Genomic DNA, 24,850 nt, shown 5'->3' on the forward strand with positions numbered 1-24,850 from the left:
GGGAGGCTTTGTGGCTGGTGAAGGTGTGGGCAGAGGGTGGTGGGAGAGAGGGGCCAGGTGGGGCAGGAGAAAGGAGGAGAAGGGGGTTGGGGCTCACCTTGTTGACGTTGGAGGAGAAGGGGTGAGGAGAAGTGTGTGAGGGAGAGAGGCGCTGGTGCGTCTTTTATGCTGGTCCGGGAGGGGCGGGCCAGGCTTTGCGCATGAGAGCCTTTTGCAGCGAGCAGCTTTTGCGTGCCACAGCCTGGGGAGTAATGAGGTGGGGCGTGTCTTTGTTGCCGCAGTTCTGCAATTTCATGTTCTCCTCTTGAGGATGCGTCCACTTGAGCCTGTCGGCAGCTTTTAAGTGCGAGTATTAGAGGGCAAAGGCTTGGTGTTGATGGTGCGTGTCAGGGCGGGCAGAAGACCTGACCAAAGCATAGGAGAGGTGGGGTGTCGTCTTGTCAGTGAGGTCATGTCATGGCATTTGTGTGGTGTGGTTTGTGGGTGCGTTGTGAAGAGGGGCCCCATTTTGTCGCAGGCCTGTCAGGCTGGTGTGGGCTCTGGAGGTGTGTGGGGCGTGAGGGGCTGCCTCTTCCATGGCGTTCGGTCCCGCTCCACCTTCCTGCCAGCTCACTAAGCCTGTCTTTAGGCTTGGCCTTTCCCAGTCATTGGGTGTGCCGTGTGGGTGCCCTAGTGGCCCTGTTGCTTGTAAGGTTGTAGGTGGGAGAAAGGAGCGTGCCTGTTTGGGCTTGTGCGCGTGTGGGGCCTTCCGTGGGGGTGGCAGCGCAAGCAGGCAGAGGAGGGCTGCTTACGAGAGCAGGAGGCTGTCCTGGCAGCCCTGGTTGAGCGCTCGGCAGCCCTGTGCTGTGGTGAGGCCTGCCGCAGTCCCCAAAGGCTTGTGTTGGCCCTTCCGTAGCACTCCCCTTAGCTGGGTTTGTCATGTTTGCGGCGTGAGCTCTGGCGTGACGCGGTGCTTGGTCTCTGGGTGATGCGTCCAAAGAAGAGCAACAAAGCCAGTGAAGGATGTAGAGCCTCAAGACTTAGGAAGAGTGGTTGGGAGAAGTGGGTGTGTTTATTTTGCTGGAAAAGGCGGCTGAGGGAGACCTTATCGCTCTGTACAAGTACCGGACAGGAGGTTGTAGCGAGGTGGGTGTCAGTCTGTTATCCCTAGTAAGAAGTGATAGGACGAGAGGCAAGAGCCTCAAGTTGCGCCAGGGGAGGTTTAGTTTGGTTGTTACAAAAAATGTCTTCACTGAGAGGGTTATGAAGCACTGGAACAGGCTGCCCAGGGAAGTGGTTGAGTCATCATTGCGGGAGGTATCGAAAAGACGTGGAGGCATGGGGCTTAGGGCCATGGTTTAGTGTTGGACTTGGTTGTGTTAGGTTAACGGTGGCGGTCGATTATGTTAAAGGTGTTTTCCAACCCAAATGACTCTCTGATTGTACACGGGGCACCCTGCAAGGGCAGGTGAGTTTCTGGAGAGCCCGTGAGTGTGGCGAGAAGCAGAGGGCGAGTGGGAGCGTCAGGCGGGGAAGGCTGTTGAAGGCAGGGTTTTTGTTGTGGTGTTGGGGTGAGCTCTGAGGGGTGAGGCCATTTCTCTGCGCAGCGTGTGACGGGCAGAAAGAGGATGTGGAGATTGGCGAGGTGAGTTGGAGGCAAGCATGCAGCACGTGGCTGCAGAGCCGAGGCCCTGGTGGTGATGGATGGTTGCGGAAGGGTTGATGAATGGCAAGGCGTGCCCCAGTTGAGCCGAGGTGAGCGTTTGCAGGCTGTTTGTCAGGCGAGCAGTGCTTGTTGGCGAGGAAGATGAGAAGAGGTAAGAAGGAGTGCTGTGTGACTGGGTGCACGTAAGTCCCCAGGGCCTGATGGGTTGCATGCCCGAAAGCGGAGGGTGCTGACTGCTGTCCTTGGGGTATCGCTCTCCACTAGCTTGGAAAGGTCATGGTGCCTGTGGGCAGTTCCTGGAAGAGAGCTCATACCCCTTGTATCTTGAAGAAGCTGAAGAGGGAGGCTCTGGGACAGTAGAGGCTGGAGATGCTGCCCCTGTTTCATGTGAAGCTGATGGAGGAAATGCACCCGGAAAGAGCTGCCAAGGCCAGGAAGGACAAGGAGGTGATGGGGCCTTGTCGGCATGCATTTACGAAGGGGAAATCGTGCTTTCTGACCTCCGTGTCTCCCTACATTGACGTGAGTCGCTTTGTGGGGGAGGAGAGCGCCACGTCTGGTGTTTACCTCAAGCTTTTACTGAAGCCTTTGATGCTTCCTCCCCTTGCGTGCTGCTAGACAAGCCAGGAGAGTAGGGGGTGCGTAAGGTGCCAGTGAGGTGGAGTGCAAAGTGGCTGAAGGTCTGGTCCCAGAGGCTTGTGATGAGTGGCCCAAAGTGCATCTGGAGGCAATTCTCAAGTGGTGTGGCCCAGGTTTTGGATCGTTGCAGCCAACACTGTTCAACATCGTCCTCGGTGACACGGTCAGTGGGACGGAGTGCCCCCGTCAGCAAGTTGTGAGAGGATGCAAAATGTGGAGGAGTGTCTGAGGCACCGTCTGGTTGTGCCAGCATTGACAGGGATGTGGAGGTTCTGGAGACCGGGAGGGAGAGGAATCTGCTGAAGTTGAAGAGGGGGAAAGGCAAAGTCCTGCCTCTGGGGAGGAATGGCGCTGGGCAGCAGGCCATGCTGGGGGCCGATAGCCTGGACAGCAGCTTTGCTGAGCACGACTTTGTGGTGCTGGTGGAGAACAAGGTGAGTGCGAGGCAGCCGTGCACCCTTGCGGCAGAAGAGCCCCGGAGTCTCGATGGTGGCGTTGGGAAGAGCGTTGCCAGCAGGTTGGAGGAGGTGATCTTGCTCTCTCTTCAGCGCTGGTGAGGCCCCGTGTGGAATCCCGTGTCCCGTTGAAGGCTCCCAGGTGGAAGAAGGACATGGACTTGTTGGAGCGCGTTTGGTGCAGGGCCGCCAAGACGCTGAAAGGAGTGGAGCATCCTTCCCACGAGGAGAAGCTGAGAGAGCTGGGAGGCTTCTCAGGCAGGAGGCAGGGCTGCGCCGGGGAGATGTCATCGATAGGTCTAAATCTGGGATGGGAGGGAATGATTTGAGGGGCGTCAGGCCCTTCTGATGGGTGCCCACGGCCAGGGCAAGGGGGAATGGAGAAAGCTGCAAAGACGTGGCATTTCCTTGGCAGCGAAGGCAAGGGTTTTTCAGTGCGAGGGTGGTGAAGCAGTGGAAGCGGTTGTGCAGAGAGGTGTTGGGAGTCTCCATGCTTGGAGAGACTGAAAAGCTGACTGGCCATGGTCGTGGAGAGCCTGCTCGAGCTGACCCTGCTTGAGCAGGTTGCATTGAACTAGGTGATCTCCAGCGTTTCCTTGTTATCTAAATGATTCTGTTTGTTGTGATTGTGCTTGCTGTGCTGGCCAGCGAGTTGTGCTGGGAAGAGAGTTGTTGAGGTGTGTGCTGCTGTGGGGATCTTGCGTCAGAGGCCTGGGTAGACGTGCATTAGCGTATGCAAGGCTTTGTTTGAGCAAGTGAAGGGCTTGTGTGGTGGGCTGGCAGCCCTGCTTTGCTGGTCTGTGCTGTTGTTGTTGCTGGGGTCATACTTCCTAAGGGAGGTCTAGTGTCCCTTTTGCACGCATTGCAATGGCCTGTTGAGCCCTGGCTTTGTGCCGGGTGAGGCTGGAAGAGCGTTGGGAGAAGAAAGGAAGAGGAGGCGTCTGAGGCTGGCATGCAGAACATCTTTATTGAGGCAAAAGAGTGAAAAGGCAGGAGCGCCGAGTGGGGCAGAGCCAGTCTGAGGTGCAAGTAGGGCAACCATAAGACAAAATCCTTTGCGTGAGTGGATTGTGCCAGATCGCCGAGGTCTTCCTGCCCCGCAGTGGGAGCGGCACAGCAGAGGTCCCCGGTGGTCTTTGTCTTGTGAGAAGGTGTTTGCAGCAGAGAGTAGTTAACGCAGCAGAAGGGGCGACGCCACGAAGGAAGTGGGAGAAGAGGAGGATGTACACGGGCCATGTTTCCAGGCAGCCCGTGCTAGCCCCTTCCCTGCTTCCTTGCTTGGTGCCTGAAGAGGAAGAGGTGTGGACGGCAGGTCCGCGTGCGAGCAAGAGCGCGTCGGTGCGTCCTCAGTCCATGAAGTGGCTCCCAGGGGGTGGGTGGCTGGTGTCAGGGGTGGTGGCGAGGGCCCTTAGCAGGGGTAGCAGGCTCTTCTGGCGCCGAAGCAGCCCAGGCCTCCGAAGCCGTAGCCGTAGCCGAAGCCGCCGGAGATGGGCACTCCCTGGGCGCTGAGAGCGCTGCCCACGGCAGCCGATGTGGAGGATCCGACGGCGGTGTTCTGGGGGAAGGAGCTGAGGATGGGCCCTGGCAGGGTGACCACCACGGTGGAAGGCTGGATGACGACGCGGGAGTCCTCGCACTGCCTGACGCAGGGCTCGTTGCAGCTGTTAGCCAGCGGGGTGGGTCCGCAGGGGTTGCAGAGGTCGTAGCAGGCCATGTCTGTGGTGCGGAGGGTCCCTGGAAGAGAGGGTGTTGAGGAAGCGGAGGGGCGTGGGGGTGCGAGGAGCGGTGCTGCAGGAGGGCAGGGGAGCGTGGAGGCGTGTTGTGTGGCGGTGGGGAGCGTGGCGGTGGGGAGGCTTTGTGGCTGGTGAAGGTGTGGGCAGAGGGTGGTGGGAGAGAGGGGCCAGGTGGGGCAGGAGAAAGGAGGAGAAGGGGGTTGGGGCTCACCTTGTTGACGTTGGAGGAGAAGGGGTGAGGAGAAGTGTGTGAGGGAGAGAGGCGCTGGTGCGTCTTTTATGCTGGTCCGGGAGGGGCGGGCCAGGCTTTGCGCATGAGAGCCTTTTGCAGCGAGCAGCTTTTGCGTGCCACAGCCTGGGGAGTAATGAGGTGGGGCGTGTCTTTGTTGCCGCAGTTCTGCAATTTCATGTTCTCCTCTTGAGGATGCGTCCACTTGAGCCTGTCGGCAGCTTTTAAGTGCGAGTATTAGAGGGCAAAGGCTTGGTGTTGATGGTGCGTGTCAGGGCGGGCAGAAGACCTGACCAAAGCATAGGAGAGGTGGGGTGTCGTCTTGTCAGTGAGGTCATGTCATGGCATTTGTGTGGTGTGGTTTGTGGGTGCGTTGTGAAGAGGGGCCCCATTTTGTCGCAGGCCTGTCAGGCTGGTGTGGGCTCTGGAGGTGTGTGGGGCGTGAGGGGCTGCCTCTTCCATGGCGTTCGGTCCCGCTCCACCTTCCTGCCAGCTCACTAAGCCTGTCTTTAGGCTTGGCCTTTCCCAGTCGTTGGGTGTGCCGTGTGGGTGCCCTAGTGGCCCTGTTGCTTGTAAGGTTGTAGGTGGGAGAAAGGAGCGTGCCTGTTTGGGCTTGTGCGCGTGTGGGGCCTTCCGTGGGGGTGGCAGCGCAAGCAGGCAGAGGAGGGCTGCTTACGAGAGCAGGAGGCTGTCCTGGCAGCCCTGGTTGAGCGCTCGGCAGCCCTGTGCTGTGGTGAGGCCTGCCGCAGTCCCCAAAGGCTTGTGTTGGCCCTTCCGTAGCACTCCCCTTAGCTGGGTTTGTCATGTTTGCGGCGTGAGCTCTGGCGTGACGCGGTGCTTGGTCTCTGGGTGATGCGTCCAAAGAAGAGCAACAAAGCCAGTGAAGGATGTAGAGCCTCAAGACTTAGGAAGAGTGGTTGGGAGAAGTGGGTGTGTTTATTTTGCTGGAAAAGGCGGCTGAGGGAGACCTTATCGCTCTGTACAAGTACCGGACAGGAGGTTGTAGCGAGGTGGGTGTCAGTCTGTTATCCCTAGTAAGAAGTGATAGGACGAGAGGCAAGAGCCTCAAGTTGCGCCAGGGGAGGTTTAGTTTGGTTGTTACAAAAAATGTCTTCACTGAGAGGGTTATGAAGCACTGGAACAGGCTGCCCAGGGAAGTGGTTGAGTCATCATTGCGGGAGGTATCGAAAAGACGTGGAGGCATGGGGCTTAGGGCCATGGTTTAGTGTTGGACTTGGTTGTGTTAGGTTAACGGTGGCGGTCGATTATGTTAAAGGTGTTTTCCAACCCAAATGACTCTCTGATTGTACACGGGGCACCCTGCAAGGGCAGGTGAGTTTCTGGAGAGCCCGTGAGTGTGGCGAGAAGCAGAGGGCGAGTGGGAGCGTCAGGCGGGGAAGGCTGTTGAAGGCAGGGTTTTTGTTGTGGTGTTGGGGTGAGCTCTGAGGGGTGAGGCCATTTCTCTGCGCAGCGTGTGACGGGCAGAAAGAGGATGTGGAGATTGGCGAGGTGAGTTGGAGGCAAGCATGCAGCACGTGGCTGCAGAGCCGAGGCCCTGGTGGTGATGGATGGTTGCGGAAGGGTTGATGAATGGCAAGGCGTGCCCCAGTTGAGCCGAGGTGAGCGTTTGCAGGCTGTTTGTCAGGCGAGCAGTGCTTGTTGGCGAGGAAGATGAGAAGAGGTAAGAAGGAGTGCTGTGTGACTGGGTGCACGTAAGTCCCCAGGGCCTGATGGGTTGCATGCCCGAATGCGGAGGGTGCTGAGTGCTGTCCTTGGGGTATCGCTCTCCACTAGCTTGGAAAGGTCATGGTGCCTGTGGGCAGTTCCTGGAAGAGAGCTCATACCCCTTGTATCTTGAAGAAGCTGAAGAGGGAGGCTCTGGGACAGTAGAGGCTGGAGATGCTGCCCCTGTTTCATGTGAAGCTGATGGAGGAAATGCACCCGGAAAGAGCTGCCAAGGCCAGGAAGGACAAGGAGGTGATGGGGCCTTGTCGGCATGCATTTACGAAGGGGAAATCGTGCTTTCTGACCTCCGTGTCTCCCTACATTGACGTGAGTCGCTTTGTGGGGGAGGAGAGCGCCACGTCTGGTGTTTACCTCAAGCTTTTACTGAAGCCTTTGATGCTTCCTCCCCTTGCGTGCTGCTAGACAAGCCAGGAGAGTAGGGGGTGCGTAAGGTGCCAGTGAGGTGGAGTGCAAAGTGGCTGAAGGTCTGGTCCCAGAGGCTTGTGATGAGTGGCCCAAAGTGCATCTGGAGGCAATTCTCAAGTGGTGTGGCCCAGGTTTTGGATCGTTGCGGCCAACACTGTTCAACATCGTCCTCGGTGACATGGTCAGTGGGACGGAGTGCCCCCGTCAGCAAGTTGTGAGAGGATGCAAAATGTGGAGGAGTGTCTGAGGCACCGTCTGGTTGTGCCAGCATTGACAGGGATGTGGAGGTTCTGGAGACCGGGAGGGAGAGGAATCTGCTGAAGTTGAAGAGGGGGAAAGGCAAAGTCCTGCCTCTGGGGAGGAATGGCGCTGGGCAGCAGGCCATGCTGGGGGCCGATAGCCTGGACAGCAGCTTTGCTGAGCACGACTTTGTGGTGCTGGTGGAGAACAAGGTGAGTGCGAGGCAGCCGTGCACCCTTGCGGCAGAAGAGCCCCGGAGTCTCGATGGTGGCGTTGGGAAGAGCGTTGCCAGCAGGTTGGAGGAGGTGATCTTGCTCTCTCTTCAGCGCTGGTGAGGCCCCGTGTGGAATCCCGTGTCCCGTTGAAGGCTCCCAGGTGGAAGAAGGACATGGACTTGTTGGAGCGCGTTTGGTGCAGGGCCGCCAAGACGCTGAAAGGAGTGGAGCATCCTTCCCACGAGGAGAAGCTGAGAGAGCTGGGAGGCTTTTCAGGCAGGAGGCAGGGCTGCGCCGGGGAGATGTCATCGATAGGTCTAAATCTGGGATGGGAGGGAATGATTTGAGGGGCGTCAGGCCCTTCTGATGGGTGCCCACGGCCAGGGCAAGGGGGAATGGAGAAAGCTGCAAAGACGTGGCATTTCCTTGGCAGCGAAGGCAAGGGTTTTTCAGTGCGAGGGTGGTGAAGCAGTGGAAGCGGTTGTGCAGAGAGGTGTTGGGAGTCTCCATGCTTGGAGAGACTGAAAAGCTGACTGGCCATGGTCGTGGAGAGCCTGCTCGAGCTGACCCTGCTTGACGAGGTTGCATTGAACTAGGTGATCTCCGGCGTTTCCTTGTTATCTAAATGATTCTGTTTGTTGTGATTGTGCTTGCTGTGCTGGCCAGCGAGTTGTGCTGGGAAGAGAGTTGTTGAGGTGTGTGCTGCTGTGGGGATCTTGCGTCAGAGGCCTGGGTAGACGTGCATTAGCGTATGCAAGGCTTTGTTTGAGCAAGTGAAGGGCTTGTGTGGTGGGCTGGCAGCCCTGCTTTGCTGGTCTGTGCTGTTGTTGTTGCTGGGGTCATACTTCCTAAGGGAGGTCTAGTGTCCCTTTTGCACGCATTGCAATGGCCTGTTGAGCCCTGGCTTTGTGCCGGGTGAGGCTGGAAGAGCGTTGGGAGAAGAAAGGAAGAGGAGGCGTCTGAGGCTGGCATGCAGAACATCTTTATTGAGGCAAAAGAGTGAAAAGGCAGGAGCGCCGAGTGGGGCAGAGCCAGTCTGAGGTGCAAGTAGGGCAACCATAAGACAAAATCCTTTGCGTGAGTGGATTGTGCCAGATCGCCGAGGTCTTCCTGCCCCGCAGTGGGAGCGGCACAGCAGAGGTCCCCGGTGGTCTTTGTCTTGTGAGAAGGTGTTTGCAGCAGAGAGTAGTTAACGCAGCAGAAGGGGCGACGCCACGAAGGAAGTGGGAGAAGAGGAGGATGTACACGGGCCATGTTTCCAGGCAGCCCGTGCTAGCCCCTTCCCTGCTTCCTTGCTTGGTGCCTGAAGAGGAAGAGGTGTGGACGGCAGGTCCGCGTGCGAGCAAGAGCGCGTCGGTGCGTCCTCAGTCCATGAAGTGGCTCCCAGGGGGTGGGTGGCTGGTGTCAGGGGTGGTGGCGAGGGCCCTTAGCAGGGGTAGCAGGCTCTTCTGGCGCCGAAGCAGCCCAGGCCTCCGAAGCCGTAGCCGTAGCCGAAGCCGCCGGAGATGGGCACTCCCTGGGCGCTGAGAGCGCTGCCCACGGCAGCCGATGTGGAGGATCCGACGGCGGTGTTCTGGGGGAAGGAGGTGAGGATGGGCCCTGGCAGGGTGACCACCACGGTGGAAGGCTGGATGACGACGCGGGAGTCCTCGCACTGCCTGACGCAGGGCTCGTTGCAGCTGTTAGCCAGCGGGGTGGGTCCGCAGGGGTTGCAGAGGTCGTAGCAGGCCATGTCTGTGGTGCGGAGGGTCCCTGGAAGAAAGGGTGTTGAGGAAGCGGAGGGGCGTGGGGGTGCGAGGAGCGGTGCTGCAGGAGGGCAGGGGAGCGTGGAGGCGTGTTGTGGGGCGGTGGGGAGCGTGGCGGTGGGGAGGCTTTGTGGCTGGTGAAGGTGTGGGCAGAGGGTGGTGGGAGAGAGGGGCCAGGTGGGGCAGGAGAAAGGAGGAGAAGGGGGTTGGGGCTCACCTTGTTGACGTTGGAGGAGAAGGGGTGAGGAGAAGTGTGTGAGGGAGAGAGGCGCTGGTGCGTCTTTTATGCTGGTCCGGGAGGGGCGGGCCAGGCTTTGCGCATGAGAGCCTTTTGCAGCGAGCAGCTTTTGCGTGCCACAGCCTGGGGAGTAATGAGGTGGGGCGTGTCTTTGTTGCCGCAGTTCTGCAATTTCATGTTCTCCTCTTGAGGATGCGTCCACTTGAGCCTGTCGGCAGCTTTTAAGTGCGAGTATTAGAGGGCAAAGGCTTGGTGTTGATGGTGCGTGTCAGGGCGGGCAGAAGACCTGACCAAAGCATAGGAGAGGTGGGGTGTCGTCTTGTCAGTGAGGTCATGTCATGGCATTTGTGTGGTGTGGTTTGTGGGTGCGTTGTGAAGAGGGGCCCCATTTTGTCGCAGGCCTGTCAGGCTGGTGTGGGCTCTGGAGGTGTGTGGGGCGTGAGGGGCTGCCTCTTCCATGGCGTTCGGTCCCGCTCCACCTTCCTGCCAGCTCACTAAGCCTGTCTTTAGGCTTGGCCTTTCCCAGTCGTTGGGTGTGCCGTGTGGGTGCCCTAGTGGCCCTGTTGCTTGTAAGGTTGTAGGTGGGAGAAAGGAGCGTGCCTGTTTGGGCTTGTGCGCGTGTGGGGCCTTCCGTGGGGGTGGCAGCGCAAGCAGGCAGAGGAGGGCTGCTTACGAGAGCAGGAGGCTGTCCTGGCAGCCCTGGTTGAGCGCTCGGCAGCCCTGTGCTGTGGTGAGGCCTGCCGCAGTCCCCAAAGGCTTGTGTTGGCCCTTCCGTAGCACTCCCCTTAGCTGGGTTTGTCATGTTTGCGGCGTGAGCTCTGGCGTGACGCGGTGCTTGGTCTCTGGGTGATGCGTCCAAAGAAGAGCAACAAAGCCAGTGAAGGATGTAGAGCCTCAAGACTTAGGAAGAGTGGTTGGGAGAAGTGGGTGTGTTTATTTTGCTGGAAAAGGCGGCTGAGGGAGACCTTATCGCTCTGTACAAGTACCGGACAGGAGGTTGTAGCGAGGTGGGTGTCAGTCTGTTATCCCTAGTAAGAAGTGATAGGACGAGAGGCAAGAGCCTCAAGTTGCGCCAGGGGAGGTTTAGTTTGGTTGTTACAAAAAATGTCTTCACTGAGAGGGTTATGAAGCACTGGAACAGGCTGCCCAGGGAAGTGGTTGAGTCATCATTGCGGGAGGTATCGAAAAGACGTGGAGGCATGGGGCTTAGGGCCATGGTTTAGTGTTGGACTTGGTTGTGTTAGGTTAACGGTGGCGGTCGATTATGTTAAAGGTGTTTTCCAACCCAAATGACTCTCTGATTGTACACGGGGCACCCTGCAAGGGCAGGTGAGTTTCTGGAGAGCCCGTGAGTGTGGCGAGAAGCAGAGGGCGAGTGGGAGCGTCAGGCGGGGAAGGCTGTTGAAGGCAGGGTTTTTGTTGTGGTGTTGGGGTGAGCTCTGAGGGGTGAGGCCATTTCTCTGCGCAGCGTGTGACGGGCAGAAAGAGGATGTGGAGATTGGCGAGGTGAGTTGGAGGCAAGCATGCAGCACGTGGCTGCAGAGCCGAGGCCCTGGTGGTGATGGATGGTTGCGGAAGGGTTGATGAATGGCAAGGCGTGCCCCAGTTGAGCCGAGGTGAGCGTTTGCAGGCTGTTTGTCAGGCGAGCAGTGCTTGTTGGCGAGGAAGATGAGAAGAGGTAAGAAGGAGTGCTGTGTGACTGGGTGCACGTAAGTCCCCAGGGCCTGATGGGTTGCATGCCCGAATGCGGAGGGTGCTGAGTGCTGTCCTTGGGGTATCGCTCTCCACTAGCTTGGAAAGGTCATGGTGCCTGTGGGCAGTTCCTGGAAGAGAGCTCATACCCCTTGTATCTTGAAGAAGCTGAAGAGGGAGGCTCTGGGACAGTAGAGGCTGGAGATGCTGCCCCTGTTTCATGTGAAGCTGATGGAGGAAATGCACCCGGAAAGAGCTGCCAAGGCCAGGAAGGACAAGGAGGTGATGGGGCCTTGTCGGCATGCATTTACGAAGGGGAAATCGTGCTTTCTGACCTCCGTGTCTCCCTACATTGACGTGAGTCGCTTTGTGGGGGAGGAGAGCGCCACGTCTGGTGTTTACCTCAAGCTTTTACTGAAGCCTTTGATGCTTCCTCCCCTTGCGTGCTGCTAGACAAGCCAGGAGAGTAGGGGGTGCGTAAGGTGCCAGTGAGGTGGAGTGCAAAGTGGCTGAAGGTCTGGTCCCAGAGGCTTGTGATGAGTGGCCCAAAGTGCATCTGGAGGCAAGTCTCAAGTGGTGTGGCCCAGGTTTTGGATCGTTGCGGCCAACACTGTTCAACATCGTCCTCGGTGACATGGTCAGTGGGACGGAGTGCCCCCGTCAGCAAGTTGTGAGAGGATGCAAAATGTGGAGGAGTGTCTGATGCACCGTCTGGTTGTGCCAGCATTGACAGGGATGTGGAGGTTCTGGAGACCGGGAGGGAGAGGAATCTGCTGAAGTTGAAGAGGGGGAAAGGCAAAGTCCTGCCTCTGGGGAGGAATGGCGCTGGGCAGCAGGCCATGCTGGGGGCCGATAGCCTGGACAGCAGCTTTGCTGAGCACGACTTTGTGGTGCTGGTGGAGAACAAGGTGAGTGCGAGGCAGCCGTGCACCCTTGCGGCAGAAGAGCCCCGGAGTCTCGATGGTGGCGTTGGGAAGAGCGTTGCCAGCAGGTTGGAGGAGGTGATCTTGCTCTCTCTTCAGCGCTGGTGAGGCCCCGTGTGGAATCCCGTGTCCCGTTGAAGGCTCCCAGGTGGAAGAAGGACATGGACTTGTTGGAGCGCGTTTGGTGCAGGGCCGCCAAGACGCTGAAAGGAGTGGAGCATCCTTCCCACGAGGAGAAGCTGAGAGAGCTGGGAGGCTTTTCAGGCAGGAGGCAGGGCTGCGCCGGGGAGATGTCATCGATAGGTCTAAATCTGGGATGGGAGGGAATGATTTGAGGGGCGTCAGGCCCTTCTGATGGGTGCCCACGGCCAGGGCAAGGGGGAATGGAGAAAGCTGCAAAGACGTGGCATTTCCTTGGCAGCGAAGGCAAGGGTTTTTCAGTGCGAGGGTGGTGAAGCAGTGGAAGCGGTTGTGCAGAGAGGTGTTGGGAGTCTCCATGCTTGGAGAGACTGAAAAGCTGACTGGCCATGGTCGTGGAGAGCCTGCTCGAGCTGACCCTGCTTGACGAGGTTGCATTGAACTAGGTGATCTCCGGCGTTTCCTTGTTATCTAAATGATTCTGTTTGTTGTGATTGTGCTTGCTGTGCTGGCCAGCGAGTTGTGCTGGGAAGAGAGTTGTTGAGGTGTGTGCTGCTGTGGGGATCTTGCGTCAGAGGCCTGGGTAGACGTGCATTAGCGTATGCAAGGCTTTGTTTGAGCAAGTGAAGGGCTTGTGTGGTGGGCTGGCAGCCCTGCTTTGCTGGTCTGTGCTGTTGTTGTTGCTGGGGTCATACTTCCTAAGGGAGGTCTAGTGTCCCTTTTGCACGCATTGCAATGGCCTGTTGAGCCCTGGCTTTGTGCCGGGTGAGGCTGGAAGAGCGTTGGGAGAAGAAAGGAAGAGGAGGCGTCTGAGGCTGGCATGCAGAACATCTTTATTGAGGCAAAAGAGTGAAAAGGCAGGAGCGCCGAGTGGGGCAGAGCCAGTCTGAGGTGCAAGTAGGGCAACCATAAGACAAAATCCTTTGCGTGAGTGGATTGTGCCAGATCGCCGAGGTCTTCCTGCCCCGCAGTGGGAGCGGCACAGCAGAGGTCCCCGGTGGTCTTTGTCTTGTGAGAAGGTGTTTGCAGCAGAGAGTAGTTAATGCAGCAGAAGGGGCGACGCCACGAAGGAAGTGGGAGAAGAGGAGGATGTACACGGGCCATGTTTCCAGGCAGCCCGTGCTAGCCCCTTCCCTGCTTCCTTGCTTGGTGCCTGAAGAGGAAGAGGTGTGGACGGCAGGTCCGCGTGCGAGCAAGAGCGCGTCGGTGCGTCCTCAGTCCATGAAGTGGCTCCCAGGGGGTGGGTGGCTGGTGTCAGGGGTGGTGGCGAGGGCCCTTAGCAGGGGTAGCAGGCTCTTCTGGCGCCGAAGCAGCCCAGGCCTCCGAAGCCGTAGCCGTAGCCGAAGCCGCCGGAGATGGGCACTCCCTGGGCGCTGAGAGCGCTGCCCACGGCAGCCGATGTGGAGGATCCGACGGCGGTGTTCTGGGGGAAGGAGGTGAGGATGGGCCCTGGCAGGGTGACCACCACGGTGGAAGGCTGGATGACGACGCGGGAGTCCTCGCACTGCCTGACGCAGGGCTCGTTGCAGCTGTTAGCCAGCGGGGTGGGTCCGCAGGGGTTGCAGAGGTCGTAGCAGGCCATGTCTGTGGTGCGGAGGGTCCCTGGAAGAAAGGGTGTTGAGGAAGCGGAGGGGCGTGGGGGTGCGAGGAGCGGTGCTGCAGGAGGGCAGGGGAGCGTGGAGGCGTGTTGTGGGGCGGTGGGGAGCGTGGCGGTGGGGAGGCTTTGTGGCTGGTGAAGGTGTGGGCAGAGGGTGGTGGGAGAGAGGGGCCAGGTGGGGCAGGAGAAAGGAGGAGAAGGGGGTTGGGGCTCACCTTGTTGACGTTGGAGGAGAAGGGGTGAGGAGAAGTGTGTGAGGGAGAGAGGCGCTGGTGCGTCTTTTATGCTGGTCCGGGAGGGGCGGGCCAGGCTTTGCGCATGAGAGCCTTTTGCAGCGAGCAGCTTTTGCGTGCCACAGCCTGGGGAGTAATGAGGTGGGGCGTGTCTTTGTTGCCGCAGTTCTGCAATTTCATGTTCTCCTCTTGAGGATGCGTCCACTTGAGCCTGTCGGCAGCTTTTAAGTGCGAGTATTAGAGGGCAAAGGCTTGGTGTTGATGGTGCGTGTCAGGGCGGGCAGAAGACCTGACCAAAGCATAGGAGAGGTGGGGTGTCGTCTTGTCAGTGAGGTCATGTCATGGCATTTGTGTGGTGTGGTTTGTGGGTGCGTTGTGAAGAGGGGCCCCATTTTGTCGCAGGCCTGTCAGGCTGGTGTGGGCTCTGGAGGTGTGTGGGGCGTGAGGGGCTGCCTCTTCCATGGCGTTCGGTCCCGCTCCACCTTCCTGCCAGCTCACTAAGCCTGTCTTTAGGCTTGGCCTTTCCCAGTCGTTGGGTGTGCCGTGTGGGTGCCCTAGTGGCCCTGTTGCTTGTAAGGTTGTAGGTGGGAGAAAGGAGCGTGCCTGTTTGGGCTTGTGCGCGTGTGGGGCCTTCCGTGGGGGTGGCAGCGCAAGCAGGCAGAGGAGGGCTGCTTACGAGAGCAGGAGGCTGTCCTGGCAGCCCTGGTTGAGCGCTCGGCAGCCCTGTGCTGTGGTGAGGCCTGCCGCAGTCCCCAAAGGCTTGTGTTGGCCCTTCCGTAGCACTCCCCTTAGCTGGGTTTGTCATGTTTGCGGCGTGAGCTCTGGCGTGACGCGGTGCTTGGTCTCTGGGTGATGCGTCCAAAGAAGAGCAACAAAGCCAGTGAAGGATGTAGAGCCTCAAGACTTAGGAAGAGTGGTTGGGAGAAGTGGGTGTGTTTATTTTGCTGGAAAAGGCGGCTGAGGGAGACCTTATCGCTCTGTACAAGTACCGGACAGGAGGTTGTAGCGAGGTGGGTGTCAGTCTGTTATCCCTAGTAAGAAGTGATAGGACGAGAGGCAAGAGCCTCAAGTTGCGCCAGGGGAGGTTTAGTTTGGTTGTTACAAAAAATGTCTTCACTGAGAGGGTTATGAAGCACTGGAACAGGCTGCCCAGGGAAGTGGTTGAGTCATCATTGCGGGAGGTATCGAAAAGACGTGGAGGCATGGGGCTTAGGGCCATGGTTTAGTGTTGGACTTGGTTGTGTTAGGTTAACGGTGGCGGTCGATTATGTTAAAGGTGTTTTCCAACCCAAATGACTCTCTGATTGTACACGGGGCACCCTGCAAGGGCAGGTGAGTTTCTGGAGAGCCCGTGAGTGTGGCGAGAAGCAGAGGGCGAGTGGGAGCGTCAGGCGGGGAAGGCTGTTGAAGGCAGGGTTTTTGTTGTGGTGTTGGGGTGAGCTCTGAGGGGTGAGGCCATTTCTCTGCGCAGCGTGTGACGGGCAGAAAGAGGATGTGGAGATTGGCGAGGTGAGTTGGAGGCAAGCATGCAGCACGTGGCTGCAGAGCCGAGGCCCTGGTGGTGATGGATGGTTGCGGAAGGGTTGATGAATGGCAAGGCGTGCCCCAGTTGAGCCGAGGTGAGCGTTTGCAGGCTGTTTGTCAGGCGAGCAGTGCTTGTTGGCGAGGAAGATGAGAAGAGGTAAGAAGGAGTGCTGTGTGACTGGGTGCACGTAAGTCCCCAGGGCCTGATGGGTTGCATGCCCGAATGCGGAGGGTGCTGAGTGCTGTCCTTGGGGTATCGCTCTCCACTAGCTTGGAAAGGTCATGGTGCCTGTGGGCAGTTCCTGGAAGAGAGCTCATACCCCTTGTATCTTGAAGAAGCTGAAGAGGGAGGCTCTGGGACAGTAGAGGCTGGAGATGCTGCCCCTGTTTCATGTGAAGCTGATGGAGGAAATGCACCCGGAAAGAGCTGCCAAGGCCAGGAAGGACAAGGAGGTGATGGGGCCTTGTCGGCATGCATTTACGAAGGGGAAATCGTGCTTTCTGACCTCCGTGTCTCCCTACATTGACGTGAGTCGCTTTGTGGGGGAGGAGAGCGCCACGTCTGGTGTTTACCTCAAGCTTTTACTGAAGCCTTTGATGCTTCCTCCCCTTGCGTGCTGCTAGACAAGCCAGGAGAGTAGGGGGTGCGTAAGGTGCCAGTGAGGTGGAGTGCAAAGTGGCTGAAGGTCTGGTCCCAGAGGCTTGTGATGAGTGGCCCAAAGTGCATCTGGAGGCAAGTCTCAAGTGGTGTGGCCCAGGTTTTGGATCGTTGCGGCCAACACTGTTCAACATCGTCCTCGGTGACATGGTCAGTGGGACGGAGTGCCCCCGTCAGCAAGTTGTGAGAGGATGCAAAATGTGGAGGAGTGTCTGATGCACCGTCTGGTTGTGCCAGCATTGACAGGGATGTGGAGGTTCTGGAGACCGGGAGGGAGAGGAATCTGCTGAAGTTGAAGAGGGGGAAAGGCAAAGTCCTGCCTCTGGGGAGGAATGGCGCTGGGCAGCAGGCCATGCTGGGGGCCGATAGCCTGGACAGCAGCTTTGCTGAGCACGACTTTGTGGTGCTGGTGGAGAACAAGGTGAGTGCGAGGCAGCCGTGCACCCTTGCGGCAGAAGAGCCCCGGAGTCTCGATGGTGGCGTTGGGAAGAGCGTTGCCAGCAGGTTGGAGGAGGTGATCTTGCTCTCTCTTCAGCGCTGGTGAGGCCCCGTGTGGAATCCCGTGTCCCGTTGAAGGCTCCCAGGTGGAAGAAGGACATGGACTTGTTGGAGCGCGTTTGGTGCAGGGCCGCCAAGACGCTGAAAGGAGTGGAGCATCCTTCCCACGAGGAGAAGCTGAGAGAGCTGGGAGGCTTTTCAGGCAGGAGGCAGGGCTGCGCCAGGGAGATGTCATCGATAGGTCTAAATCTGGGATGGGAGGGAATGATTTGAGGGGCGTCAGGCCCTTCTGATGGGTGCCCACGGCCAGGGCAAGGGGGAATGGAGAAAGCTGCAAAGACGTGGCATTTCCTTGGCAGCGAAGGCAAGGGTTTTTCAGTGCGAGGGTGGTGAAGCAGTGGAAGCGGTTGTGCAGAGAGGTGTTGGGAGTCTCCATGCTTGGAGAGACTGAAAAGCTGACTGGCCATGGTCGTGGAGAGCCTGCTCGAGCTGACCCTGCTTGAGCAGGTTGCATTGAACTAGGTGATCTCCGGCGTTTCCTTGTTATCTAAATGATTCTGTTTGTTGTGATTGTGCTTGCTGTGCTGGCCAGCGAGTTGTGCTGGGAAGAGAGTTGTTGAGGTGTGTGCTGCTGTGGGGATCTTGCGTCAGAGGCCTGGGTAGACGTGCATTAGCGTATGCAAGGCTTTGTTTGAGCAAGTGAAGGGCTTGTGTGGTGGGCTGGCAGCCCTGCTTTGCTGGTCTGTGCTGTTGTTGTTGCTGGGGTCATACTTCCTAAGGGAGGTCTAGTGTCCCTTTTGCACGCATTGCAATGGCCTGTTGAGCCCTGGCTTTGTGCCGGGTGAGGCTGGAAGAGCCTTGGGAGAAGAAAGGAAGAGGAGGCGTCTGAGGCTGGCATGCAGAACATCTTTATTGAGGCAAAAGAGTGAAAAGGCAGGAGCGCCGAGTGGGGCAGAGCCAGTCTGAGGTGCAAGTAGGGCAACCATAAGACAAAATCCTTTGCGTGAGTGGATTGTGCCAGATCGCCGAGGTCTTCCTGCCCCGCAGTGGGAGCGGCACAGCAGAGGTCCCCGGTGGTCTTTGTCTTGTGAGAAGGTGTTTGCAGCAGAGAGTAGTTAACGCAGCAGAAGGGGCGACGCCACGAAGGAAGTGGGAGAAGAGGAGGATGTACACGGGCCATGTTTCCAGGCAGCCCGTGCTAGCCCCTTCCCTGCTTCCTTGCTTGGTGCCTGAAGAGGAAGAGGTGTGGACGGCAGGTCCGCGTGCGAGCAAGAGCGCGTCGGTGCGTCCTCAGTCCATGAAGTGGCTCCCAGGGGGTGGGTGGCTGGTGTCAGGGGTGGTGGCGAGGGCCCTTAGCAGGGGTAGCAGGCTCTTCTGGCGCCGAAGCAGCCCAGGCCTCCGAAGCCGTAGCCGTAGCCGAAGCCGCCGGAGATGGGCACTCCCTGGGCGCTGAGAGCGCTGCCCACGGCAGCCGATGTGGAGGATCCGACGGCGGTGTTCTGGGGGAAGGAGCTGAGGATGGGCCCTGGCAGGGTGACCACCACGGTGGAAGGCTGGATGACGACGCGGGAGTCCTCGCACTGCCTGACGCAGGGCTCGTTGCAGCTGTTAGCCAGCGGGGTGGGTCCGCAGGGGTTGCAGAGGTCGTAGCAGGCCATGTCTGTGGTGCGGAGGGTCCCTGGAAGAGAGGGTGTTGAGGAAGCGGAGGGGCGTGGGGGTGCGAGGAGCGGTGCTGCAGGAGGGCAGGGGAGCGTGGAGGCGTGTTGTGTGGCGGTGGGGAGCGTGGCGGTGGGGAGGCTTTGTGGCTGGTGAAGGTGTGGGCAGAGGGTGGTGGGAGAGAGGGGCCAGGTGGGGCAGGAGAAAGGAGGAGAAGGGGGTTGGGGCTCACCTTGTTGACGTTGGAGGAGAAGGGGTGAGGAGAAGTGTGTGAGGGAGAGAGGCGCTGGTGCGTCTTTTATGCTGGTCCGGGAGGGGCGGGCCAGGCTTTGCGCATGAGAGCCTTTTGCAGCGAGCAGCTTTTGCGTGCCACAGCCTGGGGAGTAATGAGGTGGGGCGTGTCTTTGTTGCCGCAGTTCTGCAATTTCATGTTCTCCTCTTGAGGATGCGTCCACTTGAGCCTGTCGGCAGCTTTTAAGTGCGAGTATTAGAGGGCAAAGGCTTGGTGTTGATGGTGCGTGTCAGGGCGGGCAGAAGACCTGACCAAAGCATAGGAGAGGTGGGGTGTCGTCTTGTCAGTGAGGTCATGTCATGGCATTTGTGTGGTGTGGTTTGTGGGTGCGTTGTGAAGAGGGGCCCCATTTTGTCGCAGGCCTGTCAGGCTGGTGTGGGCTCTGGAGGTGTGTGGGGCGTGAGGGGCTGCCTCTTCCATGGCGTTCGGTCCCGCTCCACCTTCCTGCCAGCTCACTAAGCCTGTCTTTAGGCTTGGCCTTTCCCAGTCGTTGGGTGTGCCGTGTGGGTGCCCTAGTGGCCCTGTTGCTTGTAAGGTTGTAGGTGGGAGAAAGGAGCGTGCCTGTTTGGGCTTGTGCGCGTGTGGGGCCTTCCGTGGGGGTGGCAGCGCAAGCAGGCAGAGGAGGGCTGCTTACGAGAGCAGGAGGCTGTCCTGGCAGCCCTGGTTGAGCGCTCGGCAGCCCTGTGCTGTGGTGAGGCCTGCCGCAGTCCCCAAAGGCTTGTGTTGGCCCTTCCGTAGCACTCCCCTTAGCTGGGTTTGTCATGTTTGCGGCGTGAGCTCTGGCGTGACGCGGTGCTTGGTCTCTGGGTGATGCGTCCAAAGAAGAGCAACAAAGCCAGTGAAGGATGTAGAGCCTCAAGACTTAGGAAGAGTGGTTGGGAGAAGTGGGTGTGTTTATTTTGCTGGAAAAGGCGGCTGAGGGAGACCTTATCGCTCTGTACAAGTACCGGACAGGAGGTTGTAGCGAGGTGGGTGTCAGTCTGTTATCCCTAGTAAGAAGTGATAGGACGAGAGGCAAGAGCCTCAAGTTGCGCCAGGGGAGGTTTAGTTTGGTTGTTACAAAAAATGTCTTCACTGAGAGGGTTATGAAGCACTGGAACAGGCTGCCCAGGGAAGTGGTTGAGTCATCATTGCGGGAGGTATCGAAAAGACGTGGAGGCATGGGGCTTAGGGCCATGGTTTAGTGTTGGACTTGGTTGTGTTAGGTTAACGGTGGCGGTCGATTATGTTAAAGGTGTTTTCCAACCCAAATGACTCTCTGATTGTACACGGGGCACCCTGCAAGGGCAGGTGAGTTTCTGGAGAGCCCGTGAGTGTGGCGAGAAGCAGAGGGCGAGTGGGAGCGTCAGGCGGGGAAGGCTGTTGAAGGCAGGGTTTTTGTTGTGGTGTTGGGGTGAGCTCTGAGGGGTGAGGCCATTTCTCTGCGCAGCGTGTGACGGGCAGAAAGAGGATGTGGAGATTGGCGAGGTGAGTTGGAGGCGAGCATGCAGCACGTGGCTGCAGAGCCGAGGCCCTGGTGGTGATGGATGGTTGCGGAAGGGTTGATGAATGGCAAGGCGTGCCCCAGTTGAGCCGAGGTGAGCGTTTGCAGGCTGTTTGTCAGGCGAGCAGTGCTTGTTGGCGAGGAAGATGAGAAGAGGTAAGAAGGAGTGCTGTGTGACTGGGTGCACGTAAGTCCCCAGGGCCTGATGGGTTGCATGCCCGAATGCGGAGGGTGCTGAGTGCTGTCCTTGGGGTATCGCTCTCCACTAGCTTGGAAAGGTCATGGTGCCTGTGGGCAGTTCCTGGAAGAGAGCTCATACCCCTTGTATCTTGAAGAAGCTGAAGAGGGAGGCTCTGGGACAGTAGAGGCTGGAGATGCTGCCCCTGTTTCATGTGAAGCTGATGGAGGAAATGCACCCGGAAAGAGCTGCCAAGGCCAGGAAGGACAAGGAGGTGATGGGGCCTTGTCGGCATGCATTTACGAAGGGGAAATCGTGCTTTCTGACCTCCGTGTCTCCCTACATTGACGTGAGTCGCTTTGTGGGGGAGGAGAGCGCCACGTCTGGTGTTTACCTCAAGCTTTTACTGAAGCCTTTGATGCTTCCTCCCCTTGCGTGCTGCTAGACAAGCCAGGAGAGTAGGGGGTGCGTAAGGTGCCAGTGAGGTGGAGTGCAAAGTGGCTGAAGGTCTGGTCCCAGAGGCTTGTGATGAGTGGCCCAAAGTGCATCTGGAGGCAAGTCTCAAGTGGTGTGGCCCAGGTTTTGGATCGTTGCGGCCAACACTGTTCAACATCGTCCTCGGTGACATGGTCAGTGGGACGGAGTGCCCCCGTCAGCAAGTTGTGAGAGGATGCAAAATGTGGAGGAGTGTCTGATGCACCGTCTGGTTGTGCCAGCATTGACAGGGATGTGGAGGTTCTGGAGACCGGGAGGGAGAGGAATCTGCTGAAGTTGAAGAGGGGGAAAGGCAAAGTCCTGCCTCTGGGGAGGAATGGCGCTGGGCAGCAGGCCATGCTGGGGGCCGATAGCCTGGACAGCAGCTTTGCTGAGCACGACTTTGTGGTGCTGGTGGAGAACAAGGTGAGTGCGAGGCAGCCGTGCACCCTTGCGGCAGAAGAGCCCCGGAGTCTCGATGGTGGCGTTGGGAAGAGCGTTGCCAGCAGGTTGGAGGAGGTGATCTTGCTCTCTCTTCAGCGCTGGTGAGGCCCCGTGTGGAATCCCGTGTCCCGTTGAAGGCTCCCAGGTGGAAGAAGGACATGGACTTGTTGGAGCGCGTTTGGTGCAGGGCCGCCAAGACGCTGAAAGGAGTGGAGCATCCTTCCCACGAGGAGAAGCTGAGAGAGCTGGGAGGCTTTTCAGGCAGGAGGCAGGGCTGCGCCAGGGAGATGTCATCGATAGGTCTAAATCTGGGATGGGAGGGAATGATTTGAGGGGCGTCAGGCCCTTCTGATGGGTGCCCACGGCCAGGGCAAGGGGGAATGGAGAAAGCTGCAAAGACGTGGCATTTCCTTGGCAGCGAAGGCAAGGGTTTTTCAGTGCGAGGGTGGTGAAGCAGTGGAAGCGGTTGTGCAGAGAGGTGTTGGGAGTCTCCATGCTTGGAGAGACTGAAAAGCTGACTGGCCATGGTCGTGGAGAGCCTGCTCGAGCTGACCCTGCTTGACGAGGTTGCATTGAACTAGGTGATCTCCGGCGTTTCCTTGTTATCTAAATGATTCTGTTTGTTGTGATTGTGCTTGCTGTGCTGGCCAGCGAGTTGTGCTGGGAAGAGAGTTGTTGAGGTGTGTGCTGCTGTGGGGATCTTGCGTCAGAGGCCTGGGTAGACGTGCATTAGCGTATGCAAGGCTTTGTTTGAGCAAGTGAAGGGCTTGTGTGGTGGGCTGGCAGCCCTGCTTTGCTGGTCTGTGCTGTTGTTGTTGCTGGGGTCATACTTCCTAAGGGAGGTCTAGTGTCCCTTTTGCACGCATTGCAATGGCCTGTTGAGCCCTGGCTTTGTGCCGGGTGAGGCTGGAAGAGCGTTGGGAGAAGAAAGGAAGAGGAGGCGTCTGAGGCTGGCATGCAGAACATCTTTATTGAGGCAAAAGAGTGAAAAGGCAGGAGCGCCGAGTGGGGCAGAGCCAGTCTGAGGTGCAAGTAGGGCAACCATAAGACAAAATCCTTTGCGTGAGTGGATTGTGCCAGATCGCCGAGGTCTTCCTGCCCCGCAGTGGGAGCGGCACAGCAGAGGTCCCCGGTGGTCTTTGTCTTGTGAGAAGGTGTTTGCAGCAGAGAGTAGTTAACGCAGCAGAAGGGGCGACGCCACGAAGGAAGTGGGAGAAGAGGAGGATGTACACGGGCCATGTTTCCAGGCAGCCCGTGCTAGCCCCTTCCCTGCTTCCTTGCTTGGTGCCTGAAGAGGAAGAGGTGTGGACGGCAGGTCCGCGTGCGAGCAAGAGCGCGTCGGTGCGTCCTCAGTCCATGAAGTGGCTCCCAGGGGGTGGGTGGCTGGTGTCAGGGGTGGTGGCGAGGGCCCTTAGCAGGGGTAGCAGGCTCTTCTGGCGCCGAAGCAGCCCAGGCCTCCGAAGCCGTAGCCGTAGCCGAAGCCGCCGGAGATGGGCACTCCCTGGGCGCTGAGAGCGCTGCCCACGGCAGCCGATGTGGAGGATCCGACGGCGGTGTTCTGGGGGAAGGAGCTGAGGATGGGCCCTGGCAGGGTGACCACCACGGTGGAAGGCTGGATGACGACGCGGGAGTCCTCGCACTGCCTGACGCAGGGCTCGTTGCAGCTGTTAGCCAGCGGGGTGGGTCCGCAGGGGTTGCAGAGGTCGTAGCAGGCCATGTCTGTGGTGCGGAGGGTCCCTGGAAGAGAGGGTGTTGAGGAAGCGGAGGGGCGTGGGGGTGCGAGGAGCGGTGCTGCAGGAGGGCAGGGGAGCGTGGAGGCGTGTTGTGTGGCGGTGGGGAGCGTGGCGGTGGGGAGGCTTTGTGGCTGGTGAAGGTGTGGGCAGAGGGTGGTGGGAGAGAGGGGCCAGGTGGGGCAGGAGAAAGGAGGAGAAGGGGGTTGGGGCTCACCTTGTTGACGTTGGAGGAGAAGGGGTGAGGAGAAGTGTGTGAGGGAGAGAGGCGCTGGTGCGTCTTTTATGCTGGTCCGGGAGGGGCGGGCCAGGCTTTGCGCATGAGAGCCTTTTGCAGCGAGCAGCTTTTGCGTGCCACAGCCTGGGGAGTAATGAGGTGGGGCGTGTCTTTGTTGCCGCAGTTCTGCAATTTCATGTTCTCCTCTTGAGGATGCGTCCACTTGAGCCTGTCGGCAGCTTTTAAGTGCGAGTATTAGAGGGCAAAGGCTTGGTGTTGATGGTGCGTGTCAGGGCGGGCAGAAGACCTGACCAAAGCATAGGAGAGGTGGGGTGTCGTCTTGTCAGTGAGGTCATGTCATGGCATTTGTGTGGTGTGGTTTGTGGGTGCGTTGTGAAGAGGGGCCCCATTTTGTCGCAGGCCTGTCAGGCTGGTGTGGGCTCTGGAGGTGTGTGGGGCGTGAGGGGCTGCCTCTTCCATGGCGTTCGGTCCCGCTCCACCTTCCTGCCAGCTCACTAAGCCTGTCTTTAGGCTTGGCCTTTCCCAGTCGTTGGGTGTGCCGTGTGGGTGCCCTAGTGGCCCTGTTGCTTGTAAGGTTGTAGGTGGGAGAAAGGAGCGTGCCTGTTTGGGCTTGTGCGCGTGTGGGGCCTTCCGTGGGGGTGGCAGCGCAAGCAGGCAGAGGAGGGCTGCTTACGAGAGCAGGAGGCTGTCCTGGCAGCCCTGGTTGAGCGCTCGGCAGCCCTGTGCTGTGGTGAGGCCTGCCGCAGTCCCCAAAGGCTTGTGTTGGCCCTTCCGTAGCACTCCCCTTAGCTGGGTTTGTCATGTTTGCGGCGTGAGCTCTGGCGTGACGCGGTGCTTGGTCTCTGGGTGATGCGTCCAAAGAAGAGCAACAAAGCCAGTGAAGGATGTAGAGCCTCAAGACTTAGGAAGAGTGGTTGGGAGAAGTGGGTGTGTTTATTTTGCTGGAAAAGGCGGCTGAGGGAGACCTTATCGCTCTGTACAAGTACCGGACAGGAGGTTGTAGCGAGGTGGGTGTCAGTCTGTTATCCCTAGTAAGAAGTGATAGGACGAGAGGCAAGAGCCTCAAGTTGCGCCAGGGGAGGTTTAGTTTGGTTGTTACAAAAAATGTCTTCACTGAGAGGGTTATGAAGCACTGGAACAGGCTGCCCAGGGAAGTGGTTGAGTCATCATTGCGGGAGGTATCGAAAAGACGTGGAGGCATGGGGCTTAGGGCCATGGTTTAGTGTTGGACTTGGTTGTGTTAGGTTAACGGTGGCGGTCGATTATGTTAAAGGTGTTTTCCAACCCAAATGACTCTCTGATTGTACACGGGGCACCCTGCAAGGGCAGGTGAGTTTCTGGAGAGCCCGTGAGTGTGGCGAGAAGCAGAGGGCGAGTGGGAGCGTCAGGCGGGGAAGGCTGTTGAAGGCAGGGTTTTTGTTGTGGTGTTGGGGTGAGCTCTGAGGGGTGAGGCCATTTCTCTGCGCAGCGTGTGACGGGCAGAAAGAGGATGTGGAGATTGGCGAGGTGAGTTGGAGGCAAGCATGCAGCACGTGGCTGCAGAGCCGAGGCCCTGGTGGTGATGGATGGTTGCGGAAGGGTTGATGAATGGCAAGGCGTGCCCCAGTTGAGCCGAGGTGAGCGTTTGCAGGCTGTTTGTCAGGCGAGCAGTGCTTGTTGGCGAGGAAGATGAGAAGAGGTAAGAAGGAGTGCTGTGTGACTGGGTGCACGTAAGTCCCCAGGGCCTGATGGGTTGCATGCCCGAAAGCGGAGGGTGCTGAGTGCTGTCCTTGGGGTATCGCTCTCCACTAGCTTGGAAAGGT

General features: G+C 58.6%; 5 protein-coding genes across 5 annotated transcripts; all 5 read right to left on the minus strand.

Moving 5' to 3' along the window:
• Window positions 1-4,147: 4,147 nt before the first annotated feature.
• Window positions 4,148-4,453, minus strand: LOC142597283 (feather keratin 2-like). Its single transcript, XM_075728306.1, has one exon. It carries the CDS (start codon window positions 4,451-4,453, stop codon window positions 4,148-4,150), a length of 306 nt encoding a protein of 101 aa, XP_075584421.1.
• A 4,280-nt stretch (window positions 4,454-8,733) lies between these two features.
• LOC142592867 (feather keratin 2-like) lies at window positions 8,734-9,039 on the minus strand. Its single transcript, XM_075704922.1, has one exon. It carries the CDS (start codon window positions 9,037-9,039, stop codon window positions 8,734-8,736), a length of 306 nt encoding a protein of 101 aa, XP_075561037.1.
• Window positions 9,040-13,319: 4,280 nt separating this feature from the next.
• On the minus strand, window positions 13,320-13,625 carry LOC142592869 (feather keratin 2-like). Its single transcript, XM_075704965.1, has one exon. The coding sequence runs from the start codon at window positions 13,623-13,625 to the stop codon at window positions 13,320-13,322; it is 306 nt and encodes a 101-aa protein (XP_075561080.1).
• Window positions 13,626-17,905: 4,280 nt separating this feature from the next.
• On the minus strand, window positions 17,906-18,211 carry LOC142597281 (feather keratin 2-like). Its single transcript, XM_075728296.1, has one exon. It carries the CDS (start codon window positions 18,209-18,211, stop codon window positions 17,906-17,908), a length of 306 nt encoding a protein of 101 aa, XP_075584411.1.
• Window positions 18,212-22,491: 4,280 nt separating this feature from the next.
• On the minus strand, window positions 22,492-22,797 carry LOC142597286 (feather keratin 2-like). The gene has a single exon (XM_075728319.1). The coding sequence runs from the start codon at window positions 22,795-22,797 to the stop codon at window positions 22,492-22,494; it is 306 nt and encodes a 101-aa protein (XP_075584434.1).
• Window positions 22,798-24,850: the final 2,053 nt, after the last annotated feature.

Source organism: Pelecanus crispus, chromosome 2 (assembly GCF_030463565.1).
Source record: "Pelecanus crispus isolate bPelCri1 chromosome 2, bPelCri1.pri, whole genome shotgun sequence".
Taxonomy (NCBI): domain Eukaryota; kingdom Metazoa; phylum Chordata; class Aves; order Pelecaniformes; family Pelecanidae; genus Pelecanus; species Pelecanus crispus.